Source organism: Centruroides sculpturatus, unplaced genomic scaffold, assembly GCF_000671375.1.
Source record: "Centruroides sculpturatus isolate CEXI.00-Female unplaced genomic scaffold, Cexi_2.0 scaffold310, whole genome shotgun sequence".
NCBI classification, from domain to species: domain Eukaryota; kingdom Metazoa; phylum Arthropoda; class Arachnida; order Scorpiones; family Buthidae; genus Centruroides; species Centruroides sculpturatus.
This window is the reverse complement of record NW_019386000.1, coordinates 67,588-83,809: the sequence shown is the minus strand read 5'-3', so window position 1 is coordinate 83,809 and position 16,222 is coordinate 67,588. Positions and strand designations below refer to the sequence as shown.

The following is a 16,222-nucleotide window of genomic DNA, read 5'->3' as shown; positions in this document are numbered from 1 at the left end:
TAATTATATATAAATTAGGTACTGTATATATAATTATATATTAACTTATTGTAACTTTATTATAATTAAATATATAATTTTCGCCGTCTAGCGTGGCGCCACGCTACGGAGATTTTAGGCAATAAGTTGAGTTCATTATCGTCTGTACAGTATGTAAATTAGGTACTGTAAGTCTAATACAGCACTAATTTTATACATTTCTTGTGAAAGAAACACTTCTTATTCAACGGCCATAAAAATTATTTATATTAATGATGTCTCCAAAGGTCAAGTTATTTTTCTGCGAAAAATTCGTTATCAGAAATCGTGGCCGTCGTTTCGTGTGCTGTTCCGCGACGAAAACAAGCTTTGAGCAACGGTGTAGTCGAATGGTGCACACTCGGTAAGTAATCCTATAATTTTTTGTTTGTAGCATAGTTTATACAGATTATTCCCAAAAAATTATACGTGTTTTAAAAATGTTGAGTGGAATTAGCCTAGAATCGGTTAATTTTATAGAAGAAAACCTTTCAAACAGCCTTAGTCTGTAAACTTCCCACCTATCGGGCTGCGATTGGCTCATGTATTTAATCGTTCCTACAACATAAAATTTGATTAACTTGGAACGTATCTAAGCGTTATAGGGGGGTCTACTGTAATTTAGCAAACAGGTATGCAGGGATCAACTCAAAAGAATTCATATGTTTTCTAGGAAAACAAGAAATAAAATTAACATTTATATCTTCCAATTATTTGGCAAGTAATGGCTTATGTGAAAGCGTTAACCAAGCCATCATAACCCGGTTATGCTGCAAGATGAATGAAAACAGCAGGGTCAGTTGTTGGTAAATTACTCAAAACAGTAATGGAAGAATATAACAATTCCCCTCCCTCAGTAACGAGTTTTTCACCAAAATATGTCATGATCGGCATTCCACCATTCCCCAAGTCATACTGAATGCTCTCCCACCAGTAGAAGAAGCTAGAAAACTGGCTTACAAAAGTACTCAAAGGAAGTAGGAAGTGAATAAGAATTATTTCAATAACAGACACCAGAAGGTAACATTAAGTCCAGTGGATCTAGTACTAGTCTATATATATAAAAATGAATGTATGTCTGTCTGTGTGTCTGTCTTATGTCCTTCATGCATTACCACACCGTTTATCCGATTGCCATGAAACTTTGGGAAGTTGTTTAGTATACTCCCGCGCAGGTTTCTGGCATAGTACGATTGCCATGAAACTTTGGGAAGTTTTTTAATACATTCCTGCGAAGGTTTCTGGCATAGTACATTTATCCTACGATAGATGGCACGCGTTTATACGAGCATTCGAGCACTGTGTGTTCAATCGATTTCAAATTGTGAAAACCATTTCTCCCTTCAAAAAATATTTCTATATATGCATTTGTTATTTACGATATTTCTAATAATTTTTGTTTAATCACTTTATTTCAACTTTTTTTTTGCTAATTATGTATTCGCTCGAACTTCGTTAAAACCTTAACTGTACCCCGAACAACAACCGAAGTTGTAGGAAGAAATTTGCGTATTTTACCGATCTAGGTATCCCCCCTTTTCCAAATTTTAATATTGACTCAAAATAATTTAAAAAGACAAATTACAATAAAACGGTTTATTATCCAACTATCAGAAATTTCACAACATGCCAAGGAAGAGAGGAAGGAGCAATTAAATAATTAAAATTATAAAGGATTAAAAAAATATATATATATTAATGGGGAATATCACACTTCTGACAATCGCTGCCAGTGTGTGGGCTAAATTTGGAGAATCCGTGCTTCTCACATCGGAAAACCTTCTGATTTATTCGTGTACGCACCAGACGGAAAAACAAAAAGTATCATGTATCCACAAACACTCCAATAAATAAATAGAATTGAAATGACACTTTGAAATGTTTTCCCGATGAAAATGAATAATAATAATATGTTTCAATAAAAATGATAAAATGTAAATTGAATTTTATCATAACAAGTTTGCTTGAATTTCCTTTCTTCTGAGATAGCAGCAATGCGCGGCGGGTAAGCTAGTTGAAAATATAAATGCAATCACATGGAAAAAATTAGAACTTCTAATGTCTGGACCATATAGAGTAATAAGACAAGTATCAAAATATACTATATGAAATAGAATGAGGGAGAAAAAAAACTGCCAGACATGTTCCACATATCCAAGTTACATTTATACATCAATCCACTCTTTAATCTACAAAGTGGGAAGATGTAAAGGTGTAGATAATCCCCAAAACTAGAAGTATGATTCAATGTGTAAAGACCGATGATGGTTGAAACAATAGAGCAAGCATGGAACAAAAGAAGAAAGAAACAGAAGCTTCGAGAAGGTCAAGAAGGAAGGACCACATTTAAATGACGGAAATCAAAAGATGGGAAAAAGAAACTTTAAATATATATATATAAATAAATGAAAATAATTACTTACTTATTCCTGCTCGAACAGTTGGTGATGATGGAATGGCAGCTGCAAAATTTTGTGTTGGTGGAGGACCTGTGTATTGATGCATTGTAATAGTATTTTGCACAGGAAATGATTCATAATAAAAAGTTCTTGATGGTATAGGAAAGGTTCTTGAAGCAAATCGAACAGATGCTCCACTATTTAAAAATAAATTATAAATTACAACAGAAATCACATAAAACACGTCCATATTTTACTTATATACAAGATAACTATTTACTTAAAAATTCTCTTATTGTATAATTAATACATTTAACACAATTCAAAACTTTCATAATTATATAAGTATAAAATTAAATAATTTCATAATTATAAAATATAATTAAATATTTTCATAAGAGTAAATACTCATAATCACTCACTAATTTATCCCATGCCTTTTTGCTTATCTTTATTTAAGCATTCCTTCTTTTACTATATTACCTCAAAAACTATTAATTGCAAGAATATTATCCATTATGAATAAGCAAAATTCAAACAGATATTTAAAAAATGTATGCATGTCTCATTAAATCACTAATTGGATAAATAGTATACACTGTGTAACTGTTGTTATGGTGCTTTTACTTTTATGGTTTTATTTTCTTATTCTGGTACAGTAGAGCATCGATTATCCAAATTAATTGGGGACTGGGGTTGTTCGGATAACTTATTTTTCGGATAACGAATCATGTACGAAAAAATATATAAATTTATCCCATGTTGAAATTTTTCTCCGTTGCGTGTCGCTTCACGTTGAATTTTCGTCGATGTTAAGCCTAACGAAGACTATTGTATCGTTAAAAATTATTTTTTTATTTTGTACAAACAAAATAAATATATTAAAAAATATAAAAACAATAAAAAATTATACTTCAGAAGTTAATTTAGTATCAAAAACGTAAAATATTTGATTAGCCGAAGACATAGCCAAAGATTACAGCGCCACAGCACTGGCAAAAATTTAAATTTGCCGACTGGAATTCTTTCGGATGATTGACTTTCGGATAATCGATGCTCTACTGTATTGTTAAGGTTTTACTGCTTTATCCATTTACATATATTTACTTAATTGTATTGTAAATTTTGTTTATTGTATTGTTGTAATTTACATACAGGCCTATTATTAGATAACTTATACTCATTGCTTATATTTTACATTTTTTTTTTTTGCTATTGTTTTTCTTTCTTGTAATATGGGCAATTGTTCTGGGCAGGCATTTTTTTTCTCATCAAGACTTAACTATTTGTAATTTAAAGAATAAAGAATTATTAGAGAATTACTATAGACACTATTTTAATTTAAACATTTACAGCTTTTTCTAAACTTACTTTTTAAAAATTTTTAACTATTTTGGATAAATGTCAATTTTTCAATGGAAAAAGAAAATTTCTTAAACTGCTCTTCACAATAAACATTTCAATTCTTTTCATCAAAAATCATAGTTTTGTCAAAAAAATGAAATTAGAAATAATTTTCATATAATTCTACTATTAAAATTCATAATATGCTGTTTTAGAATTAATTATTTATATTTAAAAATAATTAAAAATTAACAATTTAAAATTAAAACTTTATTTTATAAAAATATAAAAGAAAAATGTCCTTGAGTGGAACACTTAGCTTTTGGAAAGTAAAAATAGGTACTTATTAACTTTGAGTATGTTTTACATGACTGCTTTATATATGTTTGTGGGATACAGCTTTTTATTCACTGAAATTAAGTGTAACATGTATCACTGCTTTTTCAAAGAAATTTTGTAACATTTTATTGATATTAAAAATGTTCATTATTTTTGGATTAAACTGTCATACATTCTGATCACCGAACAAATTCAATTATCACTATACTAAATAATAAAATTAAATAACAGTATTTTGTCAGTAATATCTGTCAAACAATTTCCTACAAAAAGTTGGTGGACAATTCTCTCTGAAGTTTCTCTCTGAAGTTGATGGACAGTTCTTTCTATCATTTTACAATTATAATAATAATTGTTCATAATCATAAAATTTATGTGATTTCTACATTTATGATTATGAACAACAGATAGAGAAATCAGCTGATAAAAAGTTTTCTAGAGTGAAAACATATTTCCTAGATAAAATTTCATAATTAAAGCAAAATTATTGTCTATTTGTTCTTTTCAAAACTTTATTTTATTTTCCATAAAAATCCACAAAATTACAAGAGAAAAATATTACAGGTTATATCTAGGAAAATTTTTAGAAAGCCATAAAAAAACTTTTAATATTATTAAAAAATACTTTTAATATTATATCATAGTATTACACAAACTATGCTATAATAATACAGGATTATTATAAATGAATCATTGTATTTTAAATTTAAAGTCTTGTAACTTTTAAATTATCGGGCTGGGCCATCCACATCAAACACAAAACAGAAGAGAAACTCTCCAAATTTGAAACTCATGAAGATTTCTTTGCGACACACCAGGTGGCAACATAACATCCATTGTCAAAATTGTGGCTATGCAGCAGAAGACGTTTCTGATGACTCTGTCTTCCAGTAGGATGGGGCTCCACCTCATCAGCATACTGAGGTGCATTGATATTTGAATGCAAACTTTCCACACTACTGAAAGTGTACAGGGAAAACAACAGGTAAAAAATAAAAAATTAATTTTTTTTGAATAAGAATTCCTTCTTTGCAAAAATTGGCACACCAGTATAATAGTCCTATTAACATAATAAGTCCTTAGTTGACAATAATATAATAATGTATAATATAAGGACATAAAGGCAACTGAATTAATTTCCATACTACTAGATTGGGCATTGCAGTAACAATGACTTAGAACTGTATAGATGCCTCCCAGATCTCTGGACCTCACACTGTGATGTTTTTCTATCTAGGCATGTAAACGATGTGGTTTATGTTCCCCCATTACCCACATCATTTGGCAGAGCTCCAGGAATGCATTACTGGTGCAATTATGACAATCCAGGGAAACATGCTATAACGTGTAATGCAAACTGCACTACCACTTTGACATGTGTCATGTTACGAAAGGAACACATGTAGAACATCTGTAGTCTTATAACAAAAGTTTCTAGTTCTTTTAATGTATCACTTATTGTTAAATCTGAATTACTGTCAAAAATACAGTTGCTTGAAATTTGATGATTTATTTATAACAACCCTATACTTTTAGATGATGAATTATAAAACCACCAAGAATGCAGTTGATTTCCTTAAATAGAATTTTAAAATCATTTTATGTTTATTTCAAAGTATGTTTTTGAATGACCATGCAAAGTTAAGTATAATAAAAATGAAGTTAAAATATGTATACTTATTTTGCTCGAAAATATAAATATTAACATCATGTTAAAAATTAGTATGCATAATAAAGTATTGTAACCAATATACTGAAAATACTTTACAAATGTAGTAATGAATTTTATTTGCAAAAATACACTGATATTTTGCCCAAAATTCAAAGATATTTTAGCAGATTGAAAACAGGTTGATTTTATAATTATTTTACTCCACCTGACTCTACAAGCATTAAATAAAATATTAAACAGGATTATTTAAAAAGATTTGTTTTTTTTTTACCTTTCATTTCGATTATCTGATAAAACTACTGTTGTCACAGTAGCTGCACCAGATGTCAAATTCTGTTGTGGTTGGGCCACATATATATTTCCTCTTGGAACTTCTGATGTTTCAAAAACAGAATGAGTTGTAGTAGGGAGTTGTTGTGGATATACTTTTGCTAGAAGAAGAATCAGTTAAATATTTTAATAAAACTTAAAATTAAAGAATACGATATAAAGTTAAATAATTAAGACTGACTAACAAAAATTCTAATTATTCAAGGTTTCAACATAGTAATGCTTATAACAAACAAAACTTACTAATACATCTTTTCTTGCAGCCAAAGTTTATTACTTCAAATGTTTTCAGTCATGTTAAATGACCTTTCTCAAGAAAAAGAAAGCAAATAAAAGATAAAAACTGTAAAAATCAAACGCTTAGTACAAATGAACAAGCTTTTCAAATGTTTTTGAACTAGCCTATAATCTGTTGCAATTAATGACGTCAGTTTTAACATTGCAACGGAAGTATAAACAATCCTAAAGATTATGTAAATATCTAAAAATCATAAGTACAGAGAGTTACTACCTCTGATCATCGTGCATAAATACATAGCTTAGAATATAAGGATGCATAGTATCTGCTTTCTTCAATTATTAAGGCTTTATATTAAACTTGAGGACCATGCTGCCGATATTTTTGTCGATTCTTGAAAGTTGATTGCAAGGCCTTTATGGTTTGCTTTACAAATCTGCCAGGCTTCTGCATAATGCCGGTGTTTACGGTCTTGAACTACCTGCAGTAGTCTTGCTTGGTCCCATTCGGCTTTGACGTCTTGCGGGTCCGCTAAAACATATGTGGCCAGCGCAGTGCATGGTTGTTCCTTTCTTACACTTCCTTGGTGTTCTGCTAACCTGTCCTTGATACATCTTCCTGTGGCTCCTATATACATTAATTTATTACGTCACTGTGAGTCCGTAATTGGGATTTTATAGACACCGGGGAGTGTGTTTCTGTCCACTTCATCCTTATCGGATTGTAATAGTTGGTAAGTGGTGGGGGTTCTTTTATATAGGATTCTTTTGTTCTTGGCTTTTCCGATGCATTGAAAGATATTAGTCAGCGATGCATTATAATACGATGCATCCTTATATTCTAAGCTATGTATTTATGCGCAATGATCAGAGGTGGTAACTCTCTGTACTTATGATTTTTAGATATTTACATAATCTTTAGGATTGTTTATACTTCCGTTGCAATGTTAAAACTGACGTCATTAATTGCAACAGATTATAGGCTAGTTCAAAAACATTTGAAAAGCTTGTTCGTTTGTACTACAGCGTTCGATTTTTACAGTTTTTATCTTTTATTTGCTTTCTTTTTCTTGAGAAAGGTCATTTAACATGACCGAAAACGTTTGAAATAATAAACTTTGGCTGCAAGATAAGGTGTATTAGTAAGTTTTGTTTGTTATTAATAGTATGCAGTCTAGAACGAATAGTAATGCTTATTTTAAACATCCAAAAACTTTATGGTCAAAAAACCTATTCAGCTCTTTTTCAGTCACCATCAGGTCTAATCAATACATAAAAAAGGTATTTATAGAACAATATTCAAACTTAAAATTTAAACATTTAATATATTAAAAAATAAAATACACCTAAGTGTATGACAAATTTAAACTAATGGAATATATTCAAATTTGGAATGAAATGGTTAATTAAACAAATTCAATATGTTTGAAATTAAACAATAAAATTAAAATATTTGCAAATATTTTTAAGAAAGCATTTTCAAAAAATGACGACACCCACAGAATGAGGAATTAATTCTTTAATTGAAAACTAAAACTGAATGATAGAATAATCAACAACTTTTAATCCATAAACATTTTTGGCCACATTTACCATTATCTTTAAGTTTGAAATATATGTGTAAAAGTTATTATACAATTAGTTTATATGCATGTGATAATATTGACAATTCTAGCTATTCAGTTTTACAACAATTTATATTCATATTTATATATAGTGGTACCTCAGGATACAAACACCCCAGCATACAAAATTTTCAGGATACGACATGAAATTTGAACATATTTTTGCTCCACGATATGAACAAAAACTCACCATATGACGTTACATTAGTTTGCAGCACCATTTTTTATTCACTTCTATTCATTGGTCTCAGTCCGCGTGTTTGCTTCGTCATGGAAGGATCTCGCTCGATAAAGGAAATCTTGAGGTATTTTCAGAAAGTGACTGATTTTATTGAAAAGAAACATCCCGAAAAGGTTCACACTGGCTGTATTGCTGCTCGGAGTAATAACATTTGCCTAAGTCATTTTAGAAACATTTTAAAAAGTAGGCAAAGCCAAACCTCTTTGCCTCTTTGGATAGATATTTTACCAAGTAACCTCTATCCAGTGAAAGTGCTGGTGGAAGTGAAGGAAAAAAGCAAAATGCAGTGAATAAAAATTTTATTTTTATTCACTGTTATTTTTAAGTTATTGTTACATTATGTTATGTAAGTTAAGTTTTAGTATCATTTCCCTTCTCCCTCTCTTCTGCCACCAGTTTACACCTCCACCGTCGTCTATCCTCAAAGGTAAAGTGCAAATAAAACTACATTTTTTTTTAATCAATTATTATTATATTATGGTTATTTATACATTTACAACTACAGAATGCATTTTTCAGTGTTTTCCTTACTATAATTATTTTTTTAAATGTACTACTTAGCTTTAATTTGAGTGTGTTTTTCGTGTTGAAACGAATTATTTGGTTTTACATGTAATCATATGGGGAAAAATGATTCACCTTACAACATTTTCATGATACGATCTCAGTTTCGGAACAGATTAATTTCGTATCCTGAGGTACCAGTGTATGTTAAACCTTAATTTTGTATTTTTAAATAATATTTTATTTTTGAACATAAAAAGATATTCAAAAATACACAAGTGTTTCTATTCTGTAATTACTTACTGTATTTTGTGCTCAGAGTTTGCACTTAACTACAAAATCTGTGAGTCAAATTGACTTGCTTGTTCTAAAACTAAAAGTCAGAAAACATATACAAGACAAGAACCCTGCATTTCACTTGTGCAGACCATCAATCACACAAGATGACCCTCAAAACTTCTAAGCCTACAGGTCAAAAACAAAATTGAGGAAACTCCAAATAAACAGAAAATTGTACACATATTGCTAAGAACAAATTAAAAGGAAGTTACAGATTCATTTCTTATGAAAAAATATTAAGCCTCAGTTACATTGTGCACTTCTTGTCACCAGTGATGAGTTCTACCAAAGACCTTATAAAAGTTGATTGTTTAATATGTTGCCATATGTCATAATCATGGCAAAATTGTTTGACTTTATTGTTGTTGCATTTATTTTTCATGTAAGTCATATAAACTGAATGTAAACACAATAACTTTAAAATTAAGTCACATGTCAAATGATAATACAAATTAATATATAAAATTTTTCTTGTGCTGAAATGTACTAAGCTGCCTAAAACAGTAAATTAGAATAAAATAAATGTCATGTTAGTTAAAAAAAATCATCAAAACAAAGTTAAAACAATAGTAAAAATAAACATAAACAAACAACCAATTTTATTGGAAATTTTCTGCAAGTTGACTTTCACTTGCAGTATTGAAAACAGTGAATAAAGTTGGGTGAAAAAATTACCAATTTTCATGTCAAATGTAAGTTCTGATTATTTGTTACATATTTCAAAACTGAAGACAGATGATAAATGCAGCCAAAAACATTTGTTATTTTTTTTAATAATCAATTGTTGAAACAAAGGCTCTTTTTTATTCTAGTTCTTTAATGATAATGCCATTGCTTTCTAATTCTTTGTCAAACAATAATAAAATTTCTGAAATTATAAAGATATGAAAAATATTCCAATATGAGTAAATGTGTGAAAAAAACAGCTAATCTGTCAATTTTCTTCTTTTAAAAATAAAAATTGATAAGCAAATGATTTTAATTTGCATTATTATGCAAATTTTTACTAAAAACTAAAACTGTTATAATACTTTATACTAAAAACTGCAAAAAATGGTTAAATTTATTTTTTCCCTATATCATTTATTTTTATAAGTTTTATATATTTCCTTTGATATTATTTATTTATTTAGTATAAATGGAAACATCAAAGATGATTGTATTCCACCCCCTGATAACAAGAAATAAAAATCCCCAATAAAATAATAATAAAAAAATATAAAGGGGGCACTCTGATCGTCAAAGCTGTTGGTGTGAATTTTTTCTCACTTCCATACTTAGTCTAATTTTTCAGGAAATGAAGAATTTTGAATTATTTTCAACTAAAAGGAATAACATTAAGCTTCTTATTTTATTGTTATTGATTGCTGGAATAGAACCAAATCCCGGTCCCTTACAGAAAACTCCAACAAAGAGAGGGAGACCACCACTTACTCATCAAAAATTGCTGACTAATAGTATCAAAGCATTGGAACCAGATTCAAACCTTATCACTGATTATACTGAACCTAGAAGAGCCGAATCATTATTTCAAACAGGTGAGCTAATTAATTTAACTTCCTCACAAGAACAATTACCTGCGGAACAAATAGACATTTCAACAGCAGAATTATGGAATAAGATAGTCAAACTGATAACTAATAGTAATGATAAGTTGGTGAGTCAATTTTCACTTATAAGACAAGAAATTAATATAATTCAAAATGAAATTAAAGAATTTAAAGATCAAATTCAACAAATAAGGATAAGAAATGATAAAATAGAAAATGAATTTACCAAACTAAGACTAGAAAATGAATTAACTCAATATAAACTGGATACTATGACTAACACTATGAATAATAATAAAATCATAATTTATGATTATACAAATCAGCTTAAAAATATTATTAAAAATGAATTAGCAACATTTTTTTCTAATACTTTAAAAATAATTTGAAGCAAATCAGAAGATATAGTAAATATATACTCAATACCTAATTCAAATATTCAAATTGCATAGTATTAGAATCAAACCAATTAAGAAATAAAATCCTTGCAACCTTTAATAAATTGAAATATAATAAGACACTGGGAAATTAGCAAGAAATTAATATGTCAACTGATTTAAATAAAGATTCTAGCAAAAGAAGAAAATAACTTTTACAATATTATATACATTTTAAGAAACAAGGATTACAACTAAAACTGTGTGATGACTATCTGATAATTAATCGTCAAAAAATTACATATAGTTATATTCAAGATCAATTAGTATACGCTGATGATTTTTTGAAGTATTCTCTACAGAAAAACCCAATAACATAATTAATTCAGAGTTAGGATGTGAAAAGGATCAACATATTAAAATTTCAAATAATCTTAACTTATATATTACAAACTAGAACTGCCAAGGCTTAATCCACAAAATAAAAACTCAAGATTTCTTTCAATTACTATATAATACTGATATCTTGGGTATAATTGAAACCTGGCTAGTCACACCAGTTAATGAAATTATAAAAAATAGAATGGAATATACAATTATATCTTCTGACGCACAGAAACCAATAGGACCTGGGAGACCGCATGGAGGACTTTGTCTAATAGTAAAAAAAAACATTGGTTCTGCAAAATTTATACAAAAAGCAACTAATTATATTCTAATCTTATTACAAATTGATAATACGGAAATGAAACATTTATACAAAAAGTTAATTATTATAGTGTTTACGTTCAGCTTGACCAGATAGATGTACTAAATGAAATATTCAAAAATCTTGAAAAATGGAAAAATATCTCTCCATATGTATTATTATTTGGTGATTTTAACTCCAGAGACTATTCTTTAAATCATTTACTAAGAGACTGTGAAGGACTTAAGAAATATCAAAAATATGAAATTAAAGAACTAATATGTATGAAGCAAAATCAAGACTTTAGAACTAAATTAAACAACCTTATGTTAAATCAAATGTATAAAATTTATGATTTTTTTTTACTGCCACAATTTTTATAGGAATCATAACTATAGGAAACGGTTTTATAGGGGGATCTACTGTATAATGAAAATTTGATTTTTGGTGAATTTTTAAAATAATATTGCCTGACTGACCTATATTGTCTTAGGAGGGAACACAAGACAAATGTAAACAAGATGGCAGAAGCAAAGGGTTAATATATGAAGCATATAGTTTCAAAAATGGCAAAGTCCATCTTTTAAAAAAAATTAGCTAAGCATTTGATGTTATGTATTTTTCTGCTCTTTTCAATGATAATTGTTATAAATTTCTAAACTAGCCATAAAACAGAAAGAAGGGAAAGAGAAAGATGAAAATTGGAGGTTAGTTTCAAAATCAGCTAAATACATGCCCCTTGTGTTCCAGATCCAGAAAAAGTGGAACCATTTTTGAAACTACCGTATTTACTCACACATAGGACAAGACGTGACTTTAAAGATCAAAATACAGAAAATTAGATTTATTAATACAATTCTAATTTTATTTTGTTTAACCTTCTGTGAGTCGCATGGGTCTGACAGACCCGACGCGATTTTTAGTCAAAATTTTTTAATATTAAATATTTTTTGAAAAATTTGAAAAAATTAATATTCCTCAAACTTTTTAATTAGATTAACATGCTGTTAAAATTTTTTGCATAGCAACGCTCATTTTTTAGAAAAAAAATGCTTTACGAGTCGCATGGGTATGACAGACCCATGCGACTCACGGAGGGGGTAAAAAAACGTCAATTAATTTGTCGCCGTTGCCGATAGCGAGTGTCGCAATAACTTTATCGCGCTGAAGTTGTCGCGCGGTGTCTATTATACTTTATAATATCGTTATTTATTTATATATTTATATTTTTGTTTTTTTTTTTTTAATATTGTTTTCAAAATTAATGTCTAATTAACTTTTAATCATTTTAATTATTATTCTATTTTTATCATATAATTTTTATATATTACTTATGATGATTCTTCGTATATTAGACGATGCAAGTTGGCATTTTTTTACATTTACTAACCAATGGGAAACTTGTGAAAACAGTCTAGCTATAAATTGCCGGGAAATATCTCCCCCCTTTCGGCAATGATCTTGGAAATCAAATGTAAACAATCGCTATAAATTCGCTTGTTTTATTCGCGTTTTGAGCTATAAATTGTTAATTAAATATTGTTTCACAATGTATATACGAGTAAGCATGTTCTCAAAACTGTCTAGCAATAAATATTCCCGGGAAACTCCAACTCTCTATAGTAAGTCTATGGAAGATGTTATTGCTGTTAATTGGCTTTAAAATTTTTGTTTCTACGCCTATTACACTGTAATTGGTAATTTATATTATGACTGATTTAAGTTCAACGAATGAGAGGTTTCTTCAGAACCATCTGGTCTGGATTTTCCCGCGAAGAACCAATCAACGTGATTAAAGTCAGAATGTAAGCAAACCTTACAAATAGCTATCTTCTTCATTTTAGAGCCGTAATTCTGGTAATTTTACTCCTGAATGTTCCTGACAAAACAAACATTTGTTTAAATAACGTCAATTAAAATGAAAAGTAGCGAAATTAGAGCTGAAAACGATGAAAATGGCGATTAACTAACTTTTATTTACATTCTGACATTGATTTAAGTGAAAGGCTAATTCTTATCGCAGTCAATTTCCCACAAGACAATTCTGAGAAGATGCTTACTCGATCAAACGAAATAAAAGAACTATATGTTAGCTAATTAGCCCCTAAACATTATGAGAGCTAATTAGATATAAAGTGAAAAATTACAACTATGCGACAATCATATCGCATAGCTATCATTATTGTAAAATCAAATAATCTAAATTAATCTGATAAAAATACTTTAAATTGTTATCTGCAATTATTATCTATTTATTTTCCATCGCTAAACAACAAAACAAAACTAAAACAAGAACGTAAACTACATTTTAAGTAATTATAAATGAAATCGCTGCGTTTAATCGCGTTACGACTTTGTTGTCGCGCAATACGCAACGCGCGACAGAAAAAAACAAAAATAAATTATGACAATACAAATTGTGAAAATTACAAAATTTTTGATAATTGCATTTTTATAACATTCAGGTATTGACATGGATGTATTTTTTAAGTATTATTTTGTAAAAATTTTATATTATGAAGAAAACAAATTTCAGAATTGAGAGCATGTCGTAAATTGCCGAATTTTTGATGGTCCACCCATTATTTTTTCGATCGCTTCTTTTCATGCACAGAAAACATTTATAACTAAACTATAAGCAAATAATTTTGATGGATTCTATAATATTTTGAACGATGTCAATTTTTGAAAATAGGTGATCGAGTTAAGCCTAACACACGACTATATCAGATAAAAAATTAAAAATAAAATTTATGTCTAAAAATCATACGAAACTATCTATTAAATCATAAAGACAACATTCTTATGAGTAAAATGAAGTAAAATCTTTGTCAATTAGTCGATTTACAACTCAGAAAAGAAGTGTTGAAAATAGAGTCATAAAACAATTAACGTTTATTGACTTTCGCGGTAGGGGGTAACGCGGGGTCGGTTGACAAATTTTCTCGCAGTAGTGCAAAAGTTCTACTCACTTCGCTTGAAAGTGTCATATTTCTTCCCCACTTACAAACAAACCCGATGGCAATCGGTGAAACAGGAGATAAATTACAGTGAGTTGAAATTTGATATGTTTATTTTTTGCATTTTTCATATCGAATTACATAAAAATAAATATTAAAAACTTCATTTTGTCAATAAGCAAGTAATTTATATCACTAGATAGAAAACAAAGCGCAGAATTCAACTAAGAAACTGTAGTTTCTTTACGCGATAGATAAAATTGAATTATTTCATATTAAAAACACTGGGTCTGTAAGACCCATGCGACTCAAGTAAGGGCCCCATTCCTAGCGACTTACGCAGGGTTAATCACAAATAAAATATTATTAAATGCACATAAATTCACACATTGTCCTGCAAAGATTACTGGCATTTTAAACTTCAAGAAAAAATCTTGTAAAATCAACAACATAATTTGTTAATGTGAAGCTGGACAATCAGGAATCTTTTTTGCCAATTCTTAATAGTCAAATCCACTCTCTGTCGATTACACTTACGAGTTTCTCTGAATTCTAATTTTCAAATAATCATCTGTTTTCACGTGAGAATGATTAAAACTTACATTGGGCTCCTGTGTGATTTTGGAATTTCAATTTAAAAGATTTGCTTTTCCTATTGCTATTCATCTTTACTCCTGACAGTATACAAGAATGATTCAAACAATCCAGATAAAATAGTTTTGTTTTTAAACACCAGAGGGTGAGCATCTGGTAAAAAATGCGAATACATGGTTCACAAAAATTATTGCAAAAACGCAAAGAATCTTTTGCTTGTGATATAGGATGACCTAGGTTTTGTAAGCAAGAAAAATGAATAAACACCTCATCTTATACACAAGTAAATACGGTATATGCCTCATATCTTTCTTGTGTAATAAGCGCTAATTCATTATATATTTTGACAACAGTATAATAATATAAAAATTATTTAAATAAAAAATTTCTGAACAAAATATAAGTACAAAATATAATTTAAAAATGATATATACAACCTTTCTAAAATAAATGCCATTGCAATCATTGGATTTGCTTTGTAACAATAAATTACAGCACATTTCTCCAGTATACAGTAATACCCCAAACTTACGCGATAGGTGGGACCAAGTGATAACCGCATAAGTCGAATTCGCGTAAGTCAGGGTATAATTTCGCATATAAATACATACAAATAATTTTTAATTGGGGCCGGAGACTAAAGAAAACAATAATTTAGAAAAAAATGTTTAATAAAATCTGAGATAATACATATGTATAACAAATTAGGCCTATATTATTTTACAATTTTTCACATTTACTTGATTATTATGCCATAATTTTATCATTGTTTCCATCTCAGCGATAATACTGTGACGTTTACGAATGATGCTTGAATTTTGAAAGAGTGAGCATTTTTCACAGCTTCGAGAATTTTTTCTTTGCCTTTTATAATTGTTCTGACCAACAATTCTGGTAGATCAAACTTCTTTGCCAATTCACAAATTTTCATTTTTGTATCAAAGTCTTTAATAATGGGTACGTTCGTAAAGTCAAACGAGTTAAACGCGTTAGTAACGAATCGTT

At 29.0% G+C, this 16,222-nt stretch overlaps 1 protein-coding gene across 3 annotated transcripts in view; it reads right to left on the bottom strand.

Annotated features, from left to right (window-relative positions):
- The window catches only part of LOC111613032 (histone deacetylase complex subunit SAP130-like), a 144,688-nt gene that overhangs the window by 62,274 nt on the left and 66,192 nt on the right, over positions 1-16,222 (bottom strand). For all 3 annotated transcript variants that reach the window (XM_023354333.1, XM_023354332.1, XM_023354334.1), the window contains exons 10-11: positions 6,044-6,203; positions 2,442-2,614 (exon numbers count right to left, since the gene is read on the bottom strand). In XM_023354333.1, coding sequence (XP_023210101.1) covers positions 2,442-2,614; positions 6,044-6,203 — 333 coding nt within the window. The remainder of the gene's footprint in view (positions 1-2,441; positions 2,615-6,043; positions 6,204-16,222) is intronic.